Source organism: Coregonus lavaretus (genome assembly GCF_964263955.1).
Source record: "Coregonus lavaretus genome assembly, chromosome: 36".
NCBI lineage: Eukaryota > Metazoa > Chordata > Actinopteri > Salmoniformes > Salmonidae > Coregonus > Coregonus lavaretus.
The window spans coordinates 23,689,820-23,714,691 of record NC_140023.1 but is presented as its reverse complement, the minus strand read 5'-3'; the positions used below and the strand labels follow the sequence as shown (position 1 = coordinate 23,714,691).

The window sequence follows — 24,872 nt, the reverse complement described above, 5'->3', positions numbered from 1 at the left end:
CACCCCCCTCCCCCGCAGGTGCCCGCAGGTGAAGAAGACGGATGTGGAGGTCCTGTGCTGGCGTGGTTGCACGTGGTCTGTGGATGTGAGGCCGGTTGGACATCCTGCCAAATTCTCTAAAACAACGTTGGAAGCAGCTTATGGTAGAGAAATGAACATTCAATTCTCTGGCAACAGCTCTGGTGGTAATTCCTGCAGTCAGCATGCCAATTGTACGCTCCCTCAAAACATGAGACATCTGTGGCATTGTATTCTGTGACAAAACTGCACATTTTAAAGTGGCCTTTCGTCCCCAGCACAAGATGCACCTGTGTAATGATCATGCTGTTTAATCAGCTTCTTGATATGCCACACCTCTCAGGTGGATGGATTATCTTTGCAAAGGAGAAATGCTCACTAACAGGGATATAAACAAATTTGTGCCAAAAAATTGAGAAATAAGCTTCTTGTGCATATGGAAAATGTCTGGGATTTTTTATTTCAGCTCATGAAACCAACACTTTACATGTTGTGTTTATATTTTGGTTCAGTGTAGTTACTCTAAGAATGCACATCAACATGGGAATCAACTCGTTTTTAGGTTAAGAAGCCACTTTAACAAAATACATATTCAATGGCAAGAGATAGTTGTTGATAAGATGACACATTTGATTTAACAATTAAACAGCTTTGCTATGCCAACGTTTTAATAAACTTATGCCAAGGTTAAACCACTAAGAGGCTGGCGGCAATAAGGGGTACATTAGCCAGTGGGGCTATTTTGAAGCAGATGCTTAGAGAGCGGGTGGACTCAGCGGCGGGCCACAGTGGTCCAGCCGTCATCGTCGGTCTCGTCGGTGGTCTTCTTGGCACGACCAGCGTTCTCTTTGTCTTTCTCGGAGCGCCAGGAGCTCTTCTCTCCGTCCTCGTCATGCTCGCCCTCTCTGGGTCTGGGGGGAGTCGGACGTTCCTCTTTACGCTCCTCACGCTTGTCGTCACCGGCACGGCGCCAAGAGCCTCCTCCTGTGTGCACAGAACCCCGTCTCGTTAGGGGATGGCATCTTAACTAAGTGTTGTTTAAAAAGACCTCCTCCAGATTGGAAATACTGCCACAGGACAGGGGTTACAGTAGACTCGATTTTCATGGTATGGCAATGAATGATAGAGTATTGCTGCATTAACAGGTTGATGCTTGATACCGGTTGACGCTTGCAATGAATACAGAGCAAGTGGGGACACCTGCTGGCTAAATGGTTTAAAATAAAAGCTTTTTGCAAAACTTTAAACGTGTCTGCAGAGGACTGAGCAGGCTCGTCTTACCTTCTTCAGGCTCTCTGCTGGGCGGGGGATGGTCGTCCCTGCGATCAGGTCGCTCTCGACGGATAGTAGGGCGGTCCTCGCGGTCAGGCTCTTCCTGACGAACAGAGTCTCTCCAGCTTTTCTTGGGCGCCTCATCAGCACCTGGCCTTCTCCAGGCACCACCACCCTCCTCCCTGAAAACAGAGGTCCCCGAATTACTCCATAAAAAAAACCTACACATTTACATTTTAGTCATTTAGCAGACGCTCTTATCCAGAGCAACTTACAGTTAGTGAGTGCACACATTTTTGCAAACGCCATGCTCTACCAACTGAGCTACACCTCGCCATAACACACATGTATGACTACCTTATTTTCACAGTATCAGTAAAACCATCCACCCGTTTAGGGCCACTCCTGATCATATGCTATATGAGCCTCCATATCACAGTAGTGTCATTTGTAGTCCACATACTGTGTGTCTGACCTGGGTGGGCGGCGCTCTGGGAAGCGGTCGCTCTCCTGTTTTTCCTCTCTCTCCTCCCTCTCGCCCTCTTCGCCCTCCTTGCGGCCGCCACCTTCGCGGGGTGGACCCCAGCTCTCCTCGCGGGCCTTTTCCCTCTCACGCCAGCCACCACCTGAAGCAGACACCAGAGCAACTGCCCATGATCCAGCACAACGTGTGAGAAGAACTGGTTCAATAAAGTTCAATAAATAATGAACAGAATAACAGGAGAACAAGTACAAGGGCTCTTTCAACGACAACACACTTACTACACAAGACAAACATGCAACCACATTAATTCAATAATCCATATTTGGAACAGATGAAACGAAAAACGCATCCATACCGGGTCGGACAGCGGGCTTCCATGGCTTGTCGTCAAGGGGCCCGCCCCTCTCGTCATCTCCTCCTCTCCTGGGGCCCCAGGTGTCATCATCAGCCCCGCGTCTGGAGCCCCTGGACTCATCCATGCCTCTGCGGGGGCCGTCATCAAAACCACGCCTGGGGCCATCATCAAAGCCTCTGCGGGGAGCGCGGTCCTCATCCCCTCCCCTTCTGGGACCGCGGTCATCATCCCCAAAGGCTCTCCTTGGTGGACGGTCCTCGTCCATGCCTCTGCGCAGGGGGCGGTCGTCATCCCCGAAGCCCCTGCGTGGGGGTCCACGGTCATCGGCTCCGCCACGGCGAGGGCCGTCTCCTCCTCTCCTGAAGGATGGCTCTCTGTCTCTGTCCTCGCCGCCCTCCTCGCGGCCCTCGGCTCTCCAGTCCCTAGAGAGAGCGAGCGGACAGCACCGTTATAGGACAGATAGGGACATGTCACTTTGACCAGTGAACACAAACATACCAAGTATTTTAAACCATGTAAAATACTTAAAATGTGCAATCTGAATGAAATCCCACTCACTTAGCTGGTACGGCGACACTATAGAGAATAATAAACAATATTTTGACCAGTGAACACAAAGTATTTTTAACCAGATTAAGTGCTTCAAAAATACAGTCTGAATGAAATCACACTCACTTATCAGGCACGGGGCGACGCCTCTCTGATTCAACCTCGGTACGCCTCCTCCATCCTCCTCCTCCTCCCTCCTCCTTCTCAGCACCCCAGTCCTGGAGAGGAAAAGAGTGTCCAACACTGAGTGACGGGTTTCATTACCTTTACAACATATATACAAAATATAATACAAATATTTGGATAATTATGATCATTTTATCCTACTCAATAAACCTTTATCTAAGCTCATTTTTAAGTTAATAGGGTACTAAGTTGACAGGGTAAAGGACTACATTCATGTCGCATTTTATACCCAAAGTGTCAAGACACTTCACATTGTGAAGAGGAAAAACAGCTATATTTTACTTTCAGACGGGTGCCTGTGCTTGTCGCTCTCAGTTCGCCGGTGAAATAGAAGTGCATTTAATTTCATGTCGCTCTTTGAGCGATCAATGGAGGAGAATCATCACTGAGCGAACAAAACTTTTAAGCGACTTTGTGTCCATTAAAAGCGCTACATAAAACCCATTTATTAATATTATATATTGATCTTAACACTGCTTTAAAGCGAGTCACCTTTGACTCAACAGACAAAGTGAGGCTGTGTGAAACTGCTCTGGGAGGAGATGTTGGCCAGGATGTGTAGTAGGCTACCTTGGTTTCTCCTCTGGGTTTCTCCTCGGACCTAGCAGGGGCCCTCATCTCCTCCTCCCTGCGGCGCTCACGCTCCTCGATCTCCTGCTGCCGGGCGCGCTGCTTCCTCTCCTGCTCCTCCAATTTGGCAAGGCGCTCCTGGTACACCGCCTCCTCCGCCTCGCGTGCCTCCTGCTCGATGCGCTCACGCTCCTCGCGCTCTGCAACAACACATGGATAATACGTCGATTCAGAACACAGGACCACTGAAGACTATGGGGCAAGCATCACATGGGACACCCAGATGAACAAGCGCCAACCAAAAACCACATTGGACCCAAAATCTAACCTACCTAAATCCGTGCGCATAACTCAAGTTTTTTCACACATCTTCAATTGACATCAATTCAACTATTCCACCAAGGCCTAAAATTAACACCTGCGGGTAGATTTTGGCATTGGCGGGTAAGATGTTTATTTCACCAGCCACGTTGGTGGCAGGTCAGGCCTCCACATTGCGAGCATTTCACTCGCATTTGTAAATAAAAATAGTAAAGTATGATCACATTTATAGTAAAAGAAATGCTGCAGTAGCTGTTTTCAAAGTATTTCCGCCATTTTGTTTCATAGCTGGAAAATGAATCACACAAAGTCAAAGAACTACGAATCCTATATAGCCTATTCCACCTCGTGCTACAACACTGCCTGGGCGGGGGCTGTGCGAACGTGAAGAGCTGAGTGAAAGATTCATTTTTAGAAGCGCTGCGCACAGGCATAAAAGTTGGTCTAATTTACTTGAATCAAAAGTCTACTGAAGTTAGACTTTGTCCTTGTGTTTCTTGGTTATTTCCATTGTTTTGTTCACAAGCTAGGTTGTTTTTCTATATTTGAGTTTCAACTGCTAGGGAAGAAAATACAACGCTTCTACTTTCTGTCATCTGTGATATTTTGGTTAAAAGCCAGGTCCCCCAATTTTTTTTGTTACAATATACCACATTACTTCTTACTAGTAATACGTTTATTGTGTTAGAAACATTACAAAACATGCTCATGTGTGTTTTGTTGCGGTGTAATTTTAGCAGAAAAATAATATTTTGGCTGGTAACAAATCTGGCTGGCTGGTAGACTTGTAAATCTACCTGCCAAAGTGGCTGGTGGATCAAAAAGTTACATTTTATGCCCTGTATTCCACCCTTTAAGAGAAACTCAGAGGACTAGATCTAAGTTAATTTGACATCCATACTATATATCTAGTCATCTCTGGGCCTGAGAGGTAACTATGAGGTACCTTTCTTGAGCTGCTCCTCGTGGATGCGTTGGGCCTCCTCCTCTTTATTGCGGTAGAAGGTGTTGCGGCGATCTTCCATACGGTGGATCTTCCTCTCCTCTAGACGCTTCTTCCTCTCCTCCACCAGGCGCTCCTGGAACTGTTTCAGTTTTTCCTTGGAAGGTAAGAAGAACAAAGACATTTTAGGCCAACTCTTTCAACTCATTACATTCTTACTGAGGCGTGTTCTTAATAAATGAAAAAGAACTCTGGCAAAATAACTCATGGTAGAACACCATTGACACTGGTAATAATTTGTTTGGTTACTCCTGCTTTCTTTGTAGCAATTGATAATAGCTCTTTAATGCCATTGCCAATGGGCTTCTAGAATCTGTGGTTTCATGCACGTTCAAATGGCGTTTACCTCGTAGATGAAGCTGCGAGCGTCGGTTATTTTGCCCACAAAGTTCTCCTTGTCCTCCATCATTCTGGACATCCTCTGTTTGTGCTCCAAGGCCTTCTCACGCTCCACCTTCATGTTGCTGATCTACAACACAAAACACATGGACCATAATCATTGACCATTGTGTAACCACAATTGTTTTATTTATTATTACACAAAAAACATGGACCAGTCAGCCTGACAGTCTGCCATCACTAGAGCGCTCAGTTCATGCATCCTATCTATGATGGCTTTCGGGCTGACACCATTTAGTCGACTGGTCGATTGTTTGGTCGATAGGCTGTTGGTCGACCGAGATTTCTTTAGTCGAGCAGTAGCACAATTAAAAATATAATGGTGTACAAGAACCCTGTCTGATTGGCTCCTGTCTGAGTGGACTGATCCATTGTGGAGACCGTGGGGATGGCACAGTCCATCAGTCTAAGACGTGCTACTGAAATTGTATATGGTTATATTACATAAGAACAATGGTGCAACACTAATTAAAAAAATATTATAACAAAATGCGCTCTCCCGCGTTGGATAGTGGTCACTGTCCGCGGTTCAGAAACACATCAGTGCACTGTTGAAATGGCACCTTTTCCTAGACCATGTTGCTATGTGCATAATAGCAAAGTTAACCAGCATATTGGTGTTGAGAACAATGCGGCGGAGGCAGCAGCAGAATGAGGAGATGAGAAAACAGCCCTTGCCTTATTGACTAAGAAAAGTGAGGAGAGGAAACCACAACTGAATTAGGTCTATAATCAATAGCCTAATTGTTAAATGTGCCTGGCTTTATAAATCATCAATATATCTACAGAAATAAGACAGATCCTGCTTCTGTTGCCTGTTTGTTTAATAGCCTATTGATTCCGTGAACACCAAACCTCTCGCAACAACATTTCAAGTAAACAATTTCACAAATGTGGCTGTTTTTAATCTTTGCTGTAATAAAGGCTTTACACTTTTTTTCCTTAGTCTCTCTGGTATTATCTATAATTGATTTAGTGTAGTTTACACAGTTCCAAATTATCCTAAAAATAATATTTATAATAATAATAATAATAATAATAATAGCGGTCCTTTTTCTTCATCTACTTCTTATTGTTATTATTATTATGATCATAAGTAATGTCATTATTAGTAGTAGGCTTAGTATAGCAGCCTTGTATAACCACCATTGAGCTGCAGGCCTAAGAGTGCATCCTATTTAGTCTTAATACCGTAACTTACTTAAGCCTACATTTCAATACTTATATAGGCTACTGTATCAATCAATAAGTCATAAGTGGTTCATGTCATCACACAGCATAGGAGTCATTCATGATTTGAAATGCAATCAACCATTTTAGTTTTAAAATAAAAAATTAAGCAAGCCTTGAATAATTAGCTTAAACAATAAATAAACCGTTCCATTTCAGAAATTACATTAATGAATGCAACTGTTTTTAGTCTTTGCTGTAATAAAGGCTAAGCAAAAAAACTTACAGACTCTCTAGATACGCTTATAATTTATTTAGTGTTGTTTACATTGTTCCAAACGGTCAGAAAATTATATTGTAATTTATACAGCACCTGATTGGCACACGCAGCGCTTGCTCCTTACCTTCTTTTTCTTGATCTCCAGTATTTTCCACAACTAGTCAAATTTATTCCACACATCTGACTTTCCCTTTACCTCCTGAGCAACCAGTAAACATTCCCCCATTTTGAGTTTATTTGTCACGTCCTCTGCATCCATTTTGCTGTCACATGTGTTTCAGTGTTCAGAGTTTGTTATAACCAATTTATTAATGTGGTTATGATATACTATAGGTCAGGCCCTATTTTGGCCTATTCAGGCAGGATTAGTTTTACATATGTAATTTTAGTCCCGTCCAAATCTGCCATGTCAGTAATTTTTACATGGCAGGAGAGTAACAATTCCAGCCAGAATAACCTACAGTTTTTTGTAGAACTCCAAGGTCCTCTGATAATACTAGTCCCGTGCGAATTGACATCCCTGTGTTTTGAGAGAAATGGCTGAGTTTGACGGCGGTTTGCACAAGAAAGCAATAACTGATTCGATAAATTGAACTAAGTGCTGCGCATAAGCTATATATGAATGGCCTACATGTAGCCGATCAACTTTCACAGTGAATGCTTTTGTTTATATGTTTTGTGCATATGAATTGAATATTGACAAATGCATCAGTAAAAAATATTGAGCCTATGTAATGCAACCCTTTCTGTTAATAGATCGCAAAGCAGCATACAACTGACCTAAAAGTTTGGAAATGATAAGTTAACTTTCTCATCGATAGCATTAAAATCTCAAGTGCAATTGCACTGTTTAGCTCACATCTGAAGGCTAGGGGGCATTTAGGACGTACTGTGGATGGCTAAAATATCCTAATAATTATGATCACACTTCCTCAATTCAAATATTATGGCGACACTATACCAAAGATAGTTTGATATGGTTTAGAAACTTGGGAAGCAAGCTCGAGTTATCAGTGTGGCCCTATCTTCAAGCCTAGAATAAAAACCTCCAGGCTTTAGTCATAACTGTCAATTTATTTAAAAAATAATAATAATTACAGGGGGCAGTTTGGCAAAAAATAATCCTGTTCTAATCGTCCTCTGGAATAACAGACATTCTGGAGTAATAATTACATAACCAACATTCTCTAGTAATACTAGTCCAATGCGAATAGGTCTTTGGTCACATGCATGTGATTCATACATTTGTCACGTAAAGAGAGCAAAGGTTGAGGGAATAGGGAATTATTTTCCTAAACAAATGCGGGATTTCTGTAACAGAACTTTTCAGTCAGAAATGGCTGTAATTATGTTGCAGCTTCAGCAACACGGACAGCGCGATTAACACTGTTGATGTTCTGTGGTGGACGCTGCAGCAGAGAGGAGAACGAGACAACGGGTGCTAGTCACACAGTCACTCGCTGTCTTTTTTTAATTTTATTTTTTTAAACACAGCGCAGCAAGTCTGAGCCTGGCCCAGCACAATTAAATCAATTGCTGGTCGGACTCCCTCTAGTCATTTGTGTTTCTTAATTATTTAATCAAACAGTGTGATTAAAGCATCAGACAAGCTCAGTGAATATAGTTGATTTGATTAAAACACATAGGATGTGTCAATATATGGAAAAATACACGTTTTAAGAACAGACGACTCTTGTTCGACCAAGATTGTTTTTTGTCTAGGATTTACAAAGGCATAGACACTGAAGAAATATATTGCCATACCCTCTCCTCCTCTTGGAGCTCCCATAACTCCATGTCTTTTACACGCTGCTCCTCATAGGCCTTCTTGATCAAGGGGATCTCCTCCAGACGTTTGGCCCGCTCAAAGTAGTCAATCTGCAAGGACCAGTCCACACATGAAACAATGTTGAGAGAGTCATTTTTTCCCCTAGTAGAGGTCTTTACGTATCACCTGTTTGTGTAACAGGCAATACAGAAAACATGGAATCGCCTAATTTGTTGAAAATTCAATGTCTTCACCTTTTTCTCCTGGTTCTTCAGGCGGTCCTGAAGTTCTCTCTTCTCCTTCTCCAGCTGCTCCACCTGCTTGGACATGATGAAGTCAGGGTCCAGGTCCTCAAGGTTCTGTGAAAGGGGTGGTTAAGAGTTAATTTCATCATTGTACATCCACACTTCTTTTCCAAAACCCATTCTAGATTGCATCTACATTCCAGGTTAACACTTACGGTACTGATACAGGTATGACCCATTGGGAAAAAACTTGTCTTAACATCATTGACATAGAATTAGAATACTAGAATGGTCATTAACCTTCTTATGATGGTATAAAGGTCAGCCATTTTGGTCAGGGAGTTGGGCAACGATGGTTTGCCAGAGCTGTGATAAGACAGTGTAAAATAATGCATTTTAAGAATGTACCTGCACTGTATGTTTGTTAGATAGCCAGCCAGTTTGAGAGGAACAATTCCATTAATTTGTCAAATTAACTGCCAATAAGCCAACATTCCATTCAAACAATGCTGTCAACCCTCAGCCATACACTGGCTGAAATCAGTCAGTTGATGATAGGACTTAGACGAATTGTAAATGCAACTAGTGCTGACATTGTATCATATATACAGAACAAAAATATTAAACGAAACGTGTAAAGTGTTGGTCCCATGTTTCATGAGCTGAAATAAAAGATCCCCGAAATTTTCCATATGCACAAAAAGCTTATTTCGATCAAAAATTGCACACCAATTTGTTTACACCTCTGTTGGTGAGCATTTCACCTTGCCAAGATAATCCATCCACCTGACAGGTGTGGCATATCAAGTGGCTGATTAAACAGCATGATAATTACACAGGTGCACCTTGTGCTGGGGTCAATAAAAGGCCACTCTAAAATGTGCAGTTTTGTCACACGACACAATGCCACAGATGTCTCAAGTTGAGGGAGCGTGCAATTGGCATGCTGACTGCAGGAATGTCCACCAGAGCTGTTACCAGAGAATGAAATGTTAATTTCTCTACCATAAGCCTCCTCCAACATTGTTTTAGATAATTTTGGCAGTACGTCCAACCGGCCTCACAACCGTAGACCACGTGTACGGCGTTGTGTGGGCGATCAGTTTGCTGATGTCAACCTTGTTAACAGAATGCCCCATGGTGAAGGTGGGGTTATGGTGAGGGCAAGCATAAGCTCCGGACAACAAACACAATTGCATTTTATCGATGGCAATTTGAATGCAAAGAGATACCGTGACGAGATCTTGAGGCCCATTGTCGTGCCATTCATCCGCTGCCATCACCTCATGTTTCAGCATGATAATGCACAGCCCCATGTCGCAAGGATCTGTACACAATTCCTGGATGCTGAAAATGTCCCAGTTCTTCCATGGCCTGCATACTCACCAGACATTACCCATTGAGCATGTTTGGGATACTCTGGATCAACGTGTTCAAGTCCCTGCCAATATCCAGCAACTACGCACAGCCATTGAAGATCAGTGGGACAACATTCCACAGGCCACAATCAACAGCCTGATCAACTCTATGTGAAGATGTGTCGCTCTGCATGAGGAAAATGGTGGTAACACCAGATACTGACTGGCTTTCTGATCCACACCCCTACTTTTTTTTTAAGGTATCTGTGACCAACAGATGCATATAGTATGTGTATTCCCAGTCATGGGTGGCTGTGCTCATCAGCATGGATGCAGATTAGGGCCTCAGGAATTTATTTCAATTTACTGATTTCCTTATATGAACTGTAACTCCATAAAATCTTTGAAATTGTTGCATGTTGCGTTTATATTTTTGTTCTGTATAATAGCACTCACAGCTTTCCAAGAAAACAAAATCTGAGACATTTATGGTCTGTTTACATATATTTTAGAGGCTATTTATACAGAAAATTCGTATAGAACCAGTATTGTACCTTCCTAATATTGAGTTGCACCCCCCCTTTTTTGCCCTCAGAACAGCCTCAATTAATCAGGGCATGGACTCTACAACGTGTCGAAAGCGTTCCACAGGGATGCTGGCCCATGTTGACTCCAATGATTCCCACAGCTGTGTCAAGTTGGCTGGATGTCCTTTGGGTGGTGGACCATTCTTGATACACACGGGAAACTGTTGAGGGTGAAAAACCCAGCAGCGTTGCAGTTCATGACACAAACCGGTGCGCCTGGCACCTACTACCATACCCCATTCAAAGAGACGTCAATCTTTTGTCTTTCCCATTCATCCTCTGAATGGCACACATACACAATCCATGTCTCAACTGTCTCAAGGCTTAAAAAATCTTTCTTTACCCAGTCTCCTCCCCTTCATCTACACTGATTGAAGTGGATTTAACAAGTGATTAAGGGATCATAGCTTTCACCTGGATTCACCTGGTCAGTCTATGTCATGGAAAGAGCAGGTGTTCCTAATGTTCTGTACACTCAGTGTATTTATAATTATATGACAATATTTTAGGTTGACAATTCTATTACATAACATGCCTTACTTTTATTTAATGCCATTCATTCCAATTAGACTGGTTTGGATTTCTCCGACCAATATTGCTGCCATTATCACCCCATTCTGGAACTTTGAGGGTTTATGACATAGCCCGTCTAGTAATTTAAAGATGCACTATGCAGAAATCGCTCCGCCATTCCCTAGTTGCTAAAATTCTAACAGTTAACCTAATTTCAGTTTTTGTGACAAAACAAGCAAGTATAGTGTAGAGAATCATTGTACCGTCTAAACCGCTGTGAAATATATTTTCCATAAACCAGAATATTGTATTTTCAGCTGTTTGAAGCCGAAAGTAAAAGACGCAAAAACAAAACTTAATGGGAAGCATAGAAATAGCGCACAAATAACAGATCTACCGCTTCTTAGACTTGCTTTCAATGAGAATGACAGATCTATAATGCACATTTCTATGTGAATTTGGTCCGGTCACTCAAAAACGTATATATTGCAGCTTTAATAGGATCTCTAAGGTTAATATGTTTGATGAGTGGCAGAATGTACAGCTTTGTTGAGTTTGTGTAGCTTACCTCTATATCGAAGTATTTGAAAGCCTTGGCTCCCAGCTCTGTCTTCTTGATCTGCTCCAGCCGCTCGCGCACCGTCTTCTTCTTGATCTGCTCGTGCTCCTGCATGATGCGCTCCTTCTCGCGCTCCTTGGCCTCCTGGCGCAGGCGCTCCTCTTCCGCTTTGCGCACCTTCTGCAGCTCCGCCTCGCGTTGTTCCAGCTCCTCCTTCTCCCGCTGGATGTTCAGGTTCTCCAGGCGCTCCTTGCGCTCCTCGATGGTCTGCCGGCGGGCCAGGATGCGCTGGTGCTCCTTGCGGCCGTTCTTCAGGTAGGCGGTGATGGCCAGCTGGCTCTGCTCCTCGCGCTCTTGCTGGACATGGCAGACAAGAGGGTAGAAGAGTGAGAGATAGGGACAGGTTTGTTAGAGCGAGAATGAAAAGGAGTAACAGAGATTTTGCATGAATGCAGTATCAATGTGAATTGGTGGTGTGTTTGTATGTATATGCATGGAACAATACATACAGTATTGGCCCTAAATACCATAGAATAATTTATGGAATGTGCATCGGGGATGATAGATAAGAAAGCAAGTTTTGATATTTGATCAGGGAGGACAGCGACATCGTCGACTTGACGTTTTTAGGGCTAGCTGTCCATATCAAAATGCTATCTCGACGGGGGGCTGTGCTCACCAGCATGGATGCAGGCTTTATGACCTGGATCGCCTTGGCCAAGGATGACGACATGGCTCTCAGCTGGTTCCTGATCTGCGCAGAGGGCATGTTCTGCAGGAACGGTCCCACAGGAGAGTCCTCTTTGGTCGAGTAGTTCAGGTCTGAACCAAAGCTCAGGTTTCGAGTGGTGTGGTCAATTCGAACCTAGAACAGACATTTCGAAAATATTTTCACGTGTACCATTCTCAGCGGAGGCTGCTAAGGGGAGAACGGCTCATAATAATGGCCGGAACGGAGCCAATGGAATGGCATCAAACACCTGGAAGCCATGTGTATGATACAATTCCGCTCCAGTCATTACCACGAGCCCGTTCTCCCCAATTAAGGTGCCACCAACCTCCTGTGACCATTCTGTGTAATATAAACAGAAGTGTTCATATTTTAGTCCTGGAAATACTGACTGAATTCAAAGTGTATAGGTATGAAAACACAAAAATGTATTTAGTTGAAAAGTCCACTTTCTAGGATTTTGCACAGAGAATCTCATTGTTCCAGGCAAAATCCATGTCTAGTACTCTACCTGCAGATCACAGTGTCGGGAAGCATCCACAATGGAGCGCTCCAACTGGAAGGCATCCACAAATGGAACCAGGGAGGCCAGACGGTTGAACTCAATGCTCTGATAGATTTGAGCCACCTAATATCCCATTAAAATAAACAGTTTTCAGTGATTAGCTCATAGGACCACAATTTACATACAATACATGACATGAGTTACAAAGCATTTTGTTGCAATGACAACATGCATTACACACTATAGGAGGGATGGGCAACATCTTGAGGCTGCGTTTTTTTTGTTGTTGACCATTTTGTGCGTCAAAATCTATTTGTGGGCTGGAAAAAGGGCAGTTATTTTAAAAAACATAAGTACATTATAACTTCTACATACTTTCTATAAGGTTTTAGACGTTCAAATGTAGCCTGGAGTAGTTTTTTAATCCCAATTTTTTTATTTTTTTATTAACTAAATCTATTGTGGACGGCATTTAATCATCTCGCGGGCCTCCTGGTGCCCATCCCTGCACTATAGAGTTACAACAAGTACAACAGACATGGTTAATAATAAAGTTCTATTGTATTGTATTTGATTAGTTATTGTTTGACACATATTCCTGACATTTAACTACGAGTGAGATTAACAGACCATCAAAGTATAAGTAAGCAAACAATCCAAAATGAGCAATAAGTCACCTGCTGCAGCAGCCTAAGGATGGTGTTACTCTGCAGGTGGGGAACATACTGCTGGAGGTCTGCCTCCTTCTCAGACTGGTCTCTCACCCAGTTCAACACCTAAGCAGAAGAGGGGGGCAGGTCAATACCACAGATGAAGAAAACAAATGGTAAACAAATCAGCCATGTAACAAATAGCTGTCATTTTAGAGGAATTGTATGCATGCATTGTACATTGTGTATTGTTTTTGTACAGTTGCAAGTCAAATTGCCCAATGTTGCGACACTATAGCTTTTCTGAATCTGAATTCAAATGTTACCTTTGCTACTCTTCCACTCAGCTTCAGTGGGTGGAAGTCCATCTCCAGCCAATTGTACAGCTCCTTCACTTCAGGTACAATGTACTGCAGCAGATTGAACCTCACCTAAAGGGAAACATAACATGCACTCAGTGAACAACCCCTGACAAAAGCAACAGCAGTTAGTTAAGGTGATGTAATAAACAAATGTATCTGTATGGGTTGTTCACAGGACTAAAACAAGTCTAGCACTAGAATGCAAACTCCTAACACTGTCTGACATATGAGACATTCTGTCACCAGCCTCTTATACCCAGCCTGCTCACAAACACAAATCCCTATGGTTCTTTTTATAGTCTGTTCCATGTATGTGTGTGTGTATATACCATGTCATTGATGAGGCTCTGGCGGGTTGGTGGGGACTGCAGGCCCAGTAGTGTGGCCAGCCTGCGGTGTTTCTCCACGATGATGCCGTCCATGTCCAACAGGCGGGCGATGTCCGTGCGCTCCGGGGTGATGGGAATGGACAGGGTGGCCAGGAGGACCCTTGTGGACATCCTGAGGAAGAGAGAGAAAAGAGAGCCGTGAGCACCTGCCTGACCTGTAACCTCGGATCTGCCTATCAAACATTGGCTTGAGAATGGCCGTTCTAGTAATTATATATTTCTACGTGCCACACATTCCAGCAGAGACTGGTAAGAACTGGGCTAGCATACCTCTGCATCTCCTCCTGGGTGAGGTTCTTGCGCATCTCCCTGGAGAGGTGGTAGAGGCGGTGGAGGGTGCAGGCGTGGAACAGGGCGTTCCCAGACTTCCAAAACACAGTGGACACCTTGTTGTAGTAGTTGGCCATAAGTTGAGGCTTGGGGGGCTTCTTGGAAAGGGCAAAGAGGCCATGGATGTCTTCCACAGCTTTGAAAGCTTCCTGTAAAAATCACAATTCTAATGTCACCATTCAGAACACATAAAATCAATGTTCATAATAAAATGTAGATCAAAAAATTGCTTGTTGAAAAAAGAAAATATGGACAATAAAGTATTCTTCTTCTAGATGCAACAGTTACAATATTGCAAGCTAATCATATATGCAGTGATGGAACTCAAGGCTTTTGGGCACTGGCCAGACGGGCTAGTAGACTGGAATTGCTACTAGCCCGGCTAAGATGTTACTAGCCCAGTTTATATAGTCGTATATATGTGAGGTGAGCGCCCAGCAGATATAGACATACAGTGCTATGAAAAAGTATTTGCCCCCTTTCTAATTTTCTCTATTTTTGCATATTTGTGATACTGAATGTTATCAGATCTTCAACCAAAACCTAATATTAGATAAAGGGAACATAAGTGAACAAATAACACAATTACATATTTATTTCATAAACAAAGTTATGCAACACCCAATTCCCCTGTGTGAAAAAGTAATTGCCCCCTTACACTCAATAACTGGTTGTGCCACCTTTAGCTGCAATGACTCCAACCAAATGCTTCCTGCCTCAGGACCTGGACGACTTGCCTTAATAGAAGGAACCATGAACTCTGCTCTGTATCAGAGAATTCTACAGGAGAATGTCAGACCATCCGTCTGTGAGCTGAAGCTGAAGTGCAGCTGGGTCATGCAGCAAGACAATGATCCAAATCAAGTCTACATGAAAATTGCTAAAAAGCAACAAATTGGAAGTTTTGGAATGGCCTAGTCAAAGTCCAGACCTAATCCCAATTGAGATGTTGTGGCAGGACTTGAAACGTGCAGTTCATGCTTGAAAACCCACACGTCACTGAGTTAAAGCAGTTCTGCATGGAAGAGTGGGCCAAAATTCCTCCACAGCGACGTGAGAGACTGATCAACAACTACAGGAAGCATTTGGTTGGAGTCATTGCAGCTAAAGGTGGCACAACCAGTTATTGAGTGTAAGGGGGCAATTACTTTTTCACACAGGGGAATTGGGTGTTGCATAACTTTGTTTATGAAATAAATATGTAATTGTTGTGTTATTTGTTCACTTATGTTCCCTTTATCTAATATTAGGTTTTGGTTGAAGATCTGATAACATTCAGTATCACAAATATGCAAAAGTAGAAAGGGGGAAAATACTTTTTCATAGCACTGTATGTATTTGCTTTGAAATGGGAAACATATTGAGATCAAGTCAGAGTCAGGCATAAAAACATATTGGCAAACCTCTCGTTCCCAGAACATTTTACAAAGTTTAAATTAGGTTGTAACAACTATTTGTTTGTGTCAGTTTTTATTTGGTGTTGGGGGCGTTACTTTGCAAAAAATACATTTTTTTTTCTTTGTTGCTAGCTACCGACGACAACACTTCACACACAGCTGTCAAACGAAACAATTTTCCCTTGGCAACCAAACTAAGCTTGTGCGTATCCGTTTACCCGCCGCCTCTAAGGCAGAGGATCGAGGCTAGCGGTCTACTCGCATGTCAATCAATCAACTACACTGTAGCTAGCTACGTCAACATGAACACTCGCCAATGGCCAGCTAAGTAGCCCACAGCTAGCCAGCCCACCCCAGAGCAGTAATTAGACTTTTAAGGTGGAGTTGTTGATATAGAGCATTTTAATACATGTGCAAATCACAGCGGTTCATAAAACACCTTAAAATGCATTTCCCTCGCTCTCTTGGCTAGTCAGCTGCAGCCATTCTGAAAAACACTCGCCCCAGGCGAGCAGGCAAGCTTCATTTCCATCCCTGCATCTATGACATCATACCTGCCAGAGCTCCATGGCGATGGCACTGTCCAGCTGCACCAGCCGTGTCTCCAGGTGCATAGACTGGCTCTCAGGGTTGTTCAGGTTGATGGCCGTGCTCTGGTTGTGGTGGCGCTGGATCTGACCCAGATGCATGCGTAGATTGTCGCACAGCTTCCGGAACTCTGCCTTACGGGTGTACTGAAGGCAGAACTTGAAAGCTGTGGAGCACATCAGGATATGGTTAGGATGCGGAGCGATATATATTATTTTACATTTACATCAACGTTTACAACACAGACAACTGTTGACTTTAGCTTGAATTATGAACCATAATTACACTTCATACTGTGATATGGTGACAGTGTGAGTAAACCTAACGTTAGGAAAAAAACTAAGTCACAGCATACTACACTTACCCATCTCAGACTAATATATATTTCTAATAACAAGATTGTTAGATAATGTCAAACCTAAACTCAGACCAGGCACGGATACGAAATGATTATGTTATTTTCAAATACAATCTTTCTGGAGATACTAATATTTTCCGACCCTCATGTACATCTTCAGGGTGGGAAATTAACATGTGGGTAGATTTTGGCATTGGCGGGTAAGAATGTCCATTTCACTAGCCACGTTGGCGGGTGGTCACACAGCATTTGGGAGGGGGAAAGAATCCATCCAAAGCCCAATTGTACAAGTTTAAAGGAGCATCTGAACATTTCTGTCTCACCTAAATTACTCAAATATTTGGGGGTACATTGTGCTTGACTGAGCATGGAACACTCCAAAAACGCTTATTCATGAACTTTTAGTAATTCCTTATCATTAAAACATCCAAATAATTGCATTGTGCTCCTAAATGTATTTGTGTGCTCCTAAATAGACCAATGTACTCATTGTAAAAAAATGTCAGCGTTAGAGCCTTGAACTAATAATAATAATAAATAAGACTTATCACTCATTTGTGGCAGGGCAGGCACTGTTGATTTGTGATGTTCAGTTGTAGAACTGTTTGTCTGTTTTACTATTGTATCTAAATGATTGGTTAAAAGTCTCCGGTCACAAAAATTAAATTGAGCAATATACCACATTATTTCTTACTAGTAATACATTTCTTGCTTTAGAAACATTACAAAGCATGCTCAACCGTTATTTGTTATTTTTGGTGTAATTAGGCGGGATTCTTTCTCTCACCTTGTTGGGCAATGTCATGGTAGAGGCGCTCCACCTTGGAGTTGTTACGCAGCAGGTCCAGGCATTGGCGGTAGGATTCCCACAGAAATTTCACCCAAGGAGTGAGCAGCAGACGGTCTGTACGATCCTGGGTGTCTTCACCACTCACAGCACTTAGAAGTACACTAGGATCACACAGAAAGTCATACATCAATACTTGAGCTCACAGAACTACACCGTCAACATTGCGGGGTGGAAGGTAGCCTTGCGGGTAGGAGCGTTGGGCCAGTAACCGAAAAGTTGCTGGATCGAATCCCCGAGCTGTAGGTTCTGCCCCTGAGCAAGGCAGTTAACCGACTGTTCCCCGGGCGCCGAAGATGTGGATGTCAATTAAGGCAGCCCTCCGCACCTCTCTGATTCAGAGGGGTTGGGTTAAACGCGGAAGACACATTTCAGTTGAATGCATTCAGTTGTGCAACTGACTAGGTATCCCCCTTTCCCATCACTGTGCACACCACCACTTGAATGGTTTACAGCAGAGGTGAAGCACGACTGTTAGCATGGTTACCACTATTAAAGGTAGTAACAATAAGTGTGCGGATAGTCCAATATCTCTGAATTATAGTATCAGCCCATCACAATAAATGTTTAATGGCCCCATTTAACTTCCTAGTTTAATTCAAGGTGAAATAAATACCTCTCAGGAGTCTGGATGTTATCAAGGTCCTCAATGTCCAGAACCATCTGCTGCGACTCCCCCTTGGCGGTCTCAGTCTTCTCCTCGGCCAACTTCAGGTAGGCTCGAACCACATCCTCCAGGGATTTGATGTTCACCTACAACACGAAATAGAGGCTCATGCTTAAAGGCCCAGTGTATATTTAATATACACACAGGAGGAGGTGTTATGGTGTTTATGTGTGGGTGCTTTGCTTGTGACTGTCTGTGATTTATTTAGAATTCAAGGCACACTTAACCAGCATGGCTACCACAGCATTCTGCAGAATCTCACATTTATTTTGATTTGTTTAACACTTTTTTGGTTACTACATGATTCCATATGTGTTATTTCATAGTTTTGATGTCTTCACTATTATTCTACAATGTAGAAAAGAGTACAAATAAAGAAAAAACCTTGAATGAGTAGGTGTGTCCAAACTTTTGACTTGTACTGTATATATAAAATGAGGTTGGAATAATACTGTGAAAATTATAATTCCTTTTTAGTGTAAGGGCTGTTTGAAAAGACCGCCTGAAATGTCTGCCTGTTTTGGTGGGGTGGAGTTTTGGCCTGGCAGGTGGCATCACCAGGAGGTAAATTAGTTAGCAGACCAATAAAAAAGAGCTACAAATCTCTCTGCCAATAACTGGTAGTTTTCACTTTTCCCCTCCGCACTCAGACCACTGCCTGACAGTCCTATCAAAATTATTGCTTGAGAAATTGCTCTTTGCTAAGAAGCTATTTGTTTCTTTTTGATCATTTTAATTGAAAACAATCACAGTAAGGTACTTAATTGTTACCCAGAAATTATTTGACATTGAGATAAAAACGGCTGCATTGGACTTTTAACTACAGCAGGTGAGTGACTCAATAGTATCAATAGTATCCAACATTTAGGGTTATCAAAGAGTGTGCTTCTTCTGACCTGCTGGCAGATGTTCTTGTACTGGTAGAGACCCTCCTTTGCCAGGTGGCTCTTGCGCAGGTCGACACAGAGCTCCAGGTACTTGACCATGATGGGCTCGTGGATCTTCTGCCATGTTCGATGCTTTTTGCTCTTGATGACATCGTACAAAACATCCAAAGCTGGCTGCTTTTTGCCAACCTCCAAGAACTCTGTACAAACACAGCAAATTACATGAAAATGGATGCAAACAGCATAATAGTTTTGATGGTGAATCAGTTGCTACTTGCTATAATATAACATTTATATTCATGGGACACCAAATGGATGAAAAAGATCTGATAGTTGAAAGTAGAGCTATCAACCTAACCATTTAGATAGCTACTCCCTAGCCCTTGAAAACCTGTCTTATTATACATAGGGTTTTCAGCAGTTAGCTTCCCCCACGGTTGGCTGCATGCAAACTACAATTTCGACGCTGTGTTTTAAAGTTTAGAAACGTCAATAATCATTGATTGCAAAACAGCTTTTGAAACATATGCAGATATGCCCCTTATCTTTCATATCAGCGAGAATAAATGTTTTACACTTACTGTACCAGTTTTGTACAGATCTAAACGCTATGTGCCTCCAGTTGACGAACTACACTTCTTCCCCAGTTACGCATACACACGTGTTAGGACCGCACTAGATAGCGAATTGGCACTGGTGACCACCTACAGTGGGGCGAACAAGTATTTGATACACTGCCGATTTTGCAGGTTTTCCTACTTACAAAGCATGTAGAGGTCTGTAATTTTTATCATAGGTACACTTCAACTGTGAGAGACGGAATCTAAAACAAAAATCCAGAAAATCACATTGTATGATTTTTAAGTAATTAATTTGCATTTTATTGCATGACATAAGTATTTGATCACCTACCAACCAGTAAGAATTCCAGCTCTCACAGACCTGTTAGTTTTTCTTTAAGAAGCCCTCCTGTTCTCCACTCATTACCTGTATTAACTGCACCTGTTTGAACTTGTTACCTGTATAAAAGACACCTGTCCACACACTCAATCAAACAGACTCCAACCTCTCCACAATGGCCAAGACCAGAGAGCTGTGTAAGGACATCAGGGATAAAATTGTAGACCTGCACAAGGCTGGGATGGGCTACAGGACAATAGGCAAGCAGCTTGGTGAGAAGGCAATAACTGTTGGCGCAATTATTAGAAAATGGAAGAAGTTCAAGATGACGGTCAATCACCCTCGGTCTGGGGCTCCATGCAAGATCTCACCTCGTGGGGCATCAATGATCATGAGGAAGGTGAGGGATCAGCCCAGAACTACACGGCAGGACCTGGTCAATGACCTGAAGAGAGCTGGGACCACAGTCTCAAAGAAAACCATTAGTAACACACTACGCCGTCATGGATTAAAATCCTGCAGCACACACAAGGTCCCCCTGCTCAAGCCAGCGCATGTCCAGGCCCGTCTGTAGTTTGCCAATGACGATCTGGATGATCCAGAGGAGGAATGGGAGAAGGTCATGTGGTCTGATGAGACAAAAATAGAGCTTTTTGGTCTAAACTCCACTTGCTGTGTTTGGAGGAAGAAGAAGGATGAGTACAACCCCAAGAACACCATCCCAACCATGAAGCATGGAGGTGGAAACATCATTCTTTGGGGATGCTTTTCTGCAAAGGGGACAGGACGACTGCACCGTATTGAGGGGAGGATGGATGGGGCCATGTATCGCGAGATCTTGGCCAACAACCTCCTTCCCTCAGTAGGAGCATTGAAGATGGGTCGTGGCTGGGTCTTCCAGCATGACAACGACCCGAAACACACAGCCAGGGCAACTAAGGAGTGGCTCCGTAAGAAGCATCTCAAGGTCCTGGAGTGGCCTAGCCAGTCTCCAGACCTGAACCCAATCGAAAATCTTTGGAGGGAGCTGAAAGTCCGTATTGCCCAGCGACAGCCCCGAAACCTGAAGGATCTGGAGAAGGTCTGTATGGAGGAGTGGCCCAAAATCCCTGCTGCAGTGTGTGCAAACCTGGTCAAGACCTACAGGAAACGTATGATCTCTGTAATTGCAAACAAAGGTTTCTGTACCAAATATTAAGTTCTGCTTTTCTGATGTATCAAATACTTATGTCATGCAATAAAATGCTAATTATTTACTTAAAAATCATACAATGTGATTTTCTGGATTTTTGTTTTAGATTCCGTCTCTCACAGTTGAAGTGTACCTATGATAAAAATTACAGACCTCTAAATGCTTTGTAAGTAGGAAAACCTGCAAAATCGGTAGTGTATCAAATACTTGTTCTCCCTACTGTATATCTTCCATCTGTCTTCCGTAAACAAGCGCTGTAACATGGAGATATGGCCGTGTGGGAACACTAACAGCTGATTTATGCTTGATCCGACAATGCTGTACGGAGGGTGTGATGCAATTGCAGAGCCTCCGGAGGCCAAATCGAGCTCAGTAAGGCGATGCCGTGCGCCTCCCAAATGATTTAATAATGTGGAGGGCTCTGTATAGCTCCGCATTGACATGATTGGTTGACGGTAGGTGTGGGCGGGAGCTCCTGTATAAACACAAAAACTCACTTCCTTGACAACAGCTCTGCTCTGGGAAGCGCAAGAAGTAACCCTACAAAAAGGTGTGTAGTCATTTAACCTTTTGTTTTGAGGTTGAAGGAGCGCGTCGGAATCCAGGAGAAAGAGAGCGCGCTTGTTTGAAATGGAAAAGATAATGATAAAGAAGAACATCAAGACGAAGCAGCTGATTTACAAGTGGGATGCGCTGTTGAGCGCTACATCCCGAGGGGTTCGTGCTGATTGTACGGAGATTGTGACAGCCGATTAAATGGCGTTCCTTGACAAGGCAAGAACAAGATGTCAGGAGAAGTGCAGTATTATCATAAGGAGAGTTTTACTTGGAATATGGAGGAGGAATGGAGGGAAAAAGAGAGGCAGAGGAGGTCTAAGAGAGAGAGGGGGGAAGAGGGTGAGATTGAGTCGGTTAAAAATTGTGGGAAAAAGGGAGATAGTTTGTTAAAGAAGAATGGTAAAAAGTATAAGCAGAGTGAGCTGAAGACAGGAGGAGAAATGGAAGTGAATGAGGGCGGAGGTGGTAGGTGTGGTGAACTTCTTGGAGCCCGAGGCTTGCACCGAAGTTCAGGATAAAGATAAGTCTGTGACAATAGGAGTGAAGGTTTTGGAAAAAATGGACCCTTGCCTTATGGCTGATCCATTTGCGGTTTCAGGGTGGGTGTAAACAGAGTTGGGTGCTGTGGAATCGGTTAGGGTAACCAGAAGTGGTCTAGTGATAATTATTTGTGTTTCTGCTCGTCAGAGGGAGCAGGCGCTCCGTGTTTAATGAATAGGGGCAAGAGATGTGAATTGTTTTGATCTTAAGAAAAGGGCGCCATTGACAGGAGTGATTACTGGGATAGCGGTAAATGTGAAAGCTGACCAACTGAAGGGGAAGATTCCCGGGGTTTGTGATGCTCGTCATTTGGTGCGACGCAAACAGGGTGGCGTGAGTGGAGAAACAGAAGAGTCATTGTCTGTTCTTTTGAGTTATATGTATTTGCACGACAAAGTGATGTTAGGATATACAAGTTATCCTGTACAAGCATTTGTGCCAAATACATTACATTGTTACAGGTGTCAAGTTTATGGGCATGTGGCAGCAGTGTGTAGGAGGGCGGTTCCTAGGTGTGAGAAGTGTGCAGAAGGGCATGAGACTAAGGAATGTGTAGCATTGGGGAAAGTCGTGGTATGTGTTAATTGTAGGGGTGCCCATGGGGCTGGGGATCAGAAATGTCCCGTGCTAGAGAGGCAGGTTGAGGTTTCCAGGGTTATAGTGCAGAAGTTGTCATATGCTGAGGCAGTGAAGAAAGTAGAGGAAGATGGGTCAAGGGGGAGGGATCCTGAGAGGAGTGGTGTGAGTAGTAGATCTGTACCAGTACAGAGGGATAGGCCAACAAGTGATATATGTTTCAGTAAGATTGGATTTTTGGCATTTATAGCAATGGTTATCAACTGTACTGCAGGGATGGAACGTAAGTCGCAGAAAATAGAGGTTGTGGTGGCAGCTGCAGAGAGGTATTTGGGTGTGCAAGACTTGACATCAGAAGAGTTCCAGGGTGTGTTAAGTGGCGGTGTCCCATCCTTTCAGGCTGTTGGCCTGAAGTAGGACTAAATAGTTTTAAATAGTGGAGTATGGTTATTATTATTGTTTTTTATGTTTAGATGGTAGAGTATTATAATTTGTATTATTTTTTATTTTTTTAAAGCAAAGTATAAGGGAGTTATACTCCAGTCTAGTAGGTGGCGGTAATGCAACATGGATGCCAACCACCGTTAAAACTAATCGAAGAATAACCTTTTTTTTTTTTTTTTTATGTATTGTTTCTCGCTCATATTAAAGACACTTTCTTTATGTTTCCAAAACTGTACCGTATGCGATGCGTTTTAACGTTCAAAACGAGCGAAGGCGCTCTTAACAAAAGATCCCCGACCAGAACAAACTATCATCAGAGGCACTAAAGAGCAGTTAGCGTCTATGAATGGGGTAGCTCCTCCTCAAACCAGACATATCTTGACGAATTACGACTATTGGTACTACTAAGCGACAATATAACTGCAAGATGAGTGAGTACAGAGAATGTTAGCTGTGACAACTGACTCATTCATCCTAATTAACGGTGCCTAACTAGCTAACTACCACATTTAGCTACTGCAATTGATAGACAATCTTAGTAGGGCCTTGTTTTGGTGATGCAATCTAGTTTGCTAGTTATATATCCAAGACAATTCTAAAAACATTAACCAGCAGAACTTGTTACCTTTCAGTTGATAGTTAACGTTACATGTGGCTAAACTGATTAGTAACGGACATCAAAGCGAGTTGGACAAGTTGCTCACTGTGCCACTAGTTAGCCACTTACTATCTTAGCTTGATGATGACGGGGTATTGTTAATACGTTAGCCCCTCTTCAGGGCTAGGATGTGCTGACGTTTAAATGCTACTGTAATCAGTGTCAGTGTGAGCAAAGATGGCAGGTACTTTTTGATGTCAGTGAGACAATCTGATAGTTAGTGTGATTTTCGATTTCAAGTGGCTAATCTTGCTGAATTGGCAGGGCCATGACACATTTCACGTCATTGGGTGGTGGAACCCTAACTAAGGCCTGGTGACACGGGTGGCCTGAACGAGTGTATACTTGAAACATGGCTTCCCCGCCATGCGTAGTTAGCTACGTTAACCATGGCAAACCAACAATGAATACCTAGCTAGCAAATTACCCTCTACGACTCACCATTTGCTCGTTTGAGAGCATTCTCCGGACGTTGGAAATATGCCGGCATTTTTATAGCTTACTCGCGGAATGAAGAGAAGGTTGGTTTAGGTGAATTTTACTAATTTCACCGGTCCATCGGCGCGACGCATTCACCCACTCCAACAAGCTCCTGGGAAAGGAGTTAACCTCGTGAGCAGGGTTGCCAGGTGTAGCAAAAATGTATGTACCAACGAC

The 24,872-nt window shown here is 43.1% G+C and overlaps 1 protein-coding gene across 7 annotated transcripts; it reads right to left on the bottom strand.

Moving 5' to 3' along the window:
- Positions 1-457: 457 nt before the first annotated feature.
- LOC311110637 (eukaryotic translation initiation factor 3 subunit A-like) lies at positions 458-24,817 on the bottom strand. 7 transcript variants are annotated; one of them, XM_084153172.1, is made up of 23 exons: positions 24,657-24,817; positions 19,357-19,547; positions 18,410-18,546; positions 17,734-17,897; positions 16,555-16,754; positions 14,544-14,752; positions 14,214-14,385; positions 13,849-13,953; positions 13,550-13,648; positions 12,879-12,995; positions 12,317-12,502; positions 11,647-11,994; positions 8,630-8,734; positions 8,372-8,485; positions 5,105-5,227; positions 4,702-4,855; positions 3,435-3,634; positions 2,805-2,896; positions 2,688-2,705; positions 2,130-2,551; positions 1,754-1,937; positions 1,300-1,472; positions 458-1,002 (listed from the first exon to the last, which is right to left on the bottom strand). In XM_084153172.1, the coding sequence occupies exons 1-23, from the start codon at positions 24,703-24,705 to the stop codon at positions 791-793; spliced, it is 3,774 nt and encodes a 1,257-aa protein (XP_084009298.1). In that variant the 5' UTR covers positions 24,706-24,817; the 3' UTR covers positions 458-790. The 7 variants fall into 7 exon arrangements, with proteins under 7 accessions (XP_084009298.1, XP_084009299.1, XP_084009301.1 ...); XM_084153173.1 differs by having other exon boundaries at positions 1,766-1,937; XM_084153175.1 differs by having other exon boundaries at positions 1,754-1,916.
- Positions 24,818-24,872: the final 55 nt, after the last annotated feature.

Excerpts from the sequence above, each read along its gene's own strand:
- LOC311110637 (XM_084153172.1), bottom strand. The coding sequence starts at position 24,705 with ATGCCGGCATATTTCCAACGTCCGGAGAATGCTCTCAAACGAGCAAAT. Across the intron at positions 13,954-14,213 it reads AGAGCCTCATCAATGACATG|GTGAGGTTCAATCTGCTGCA; the intron begins GTATATACACAC and ends GTTTCCCTTTAG. Across the intron at positions 5,228-8,371 it reads AGCTCCAAGAGGAGGAGAGG|ATCAGCAACATGAAGGTGGA; the intron begins GTATGGCAATAT and ends TTTGTGTTGTAG.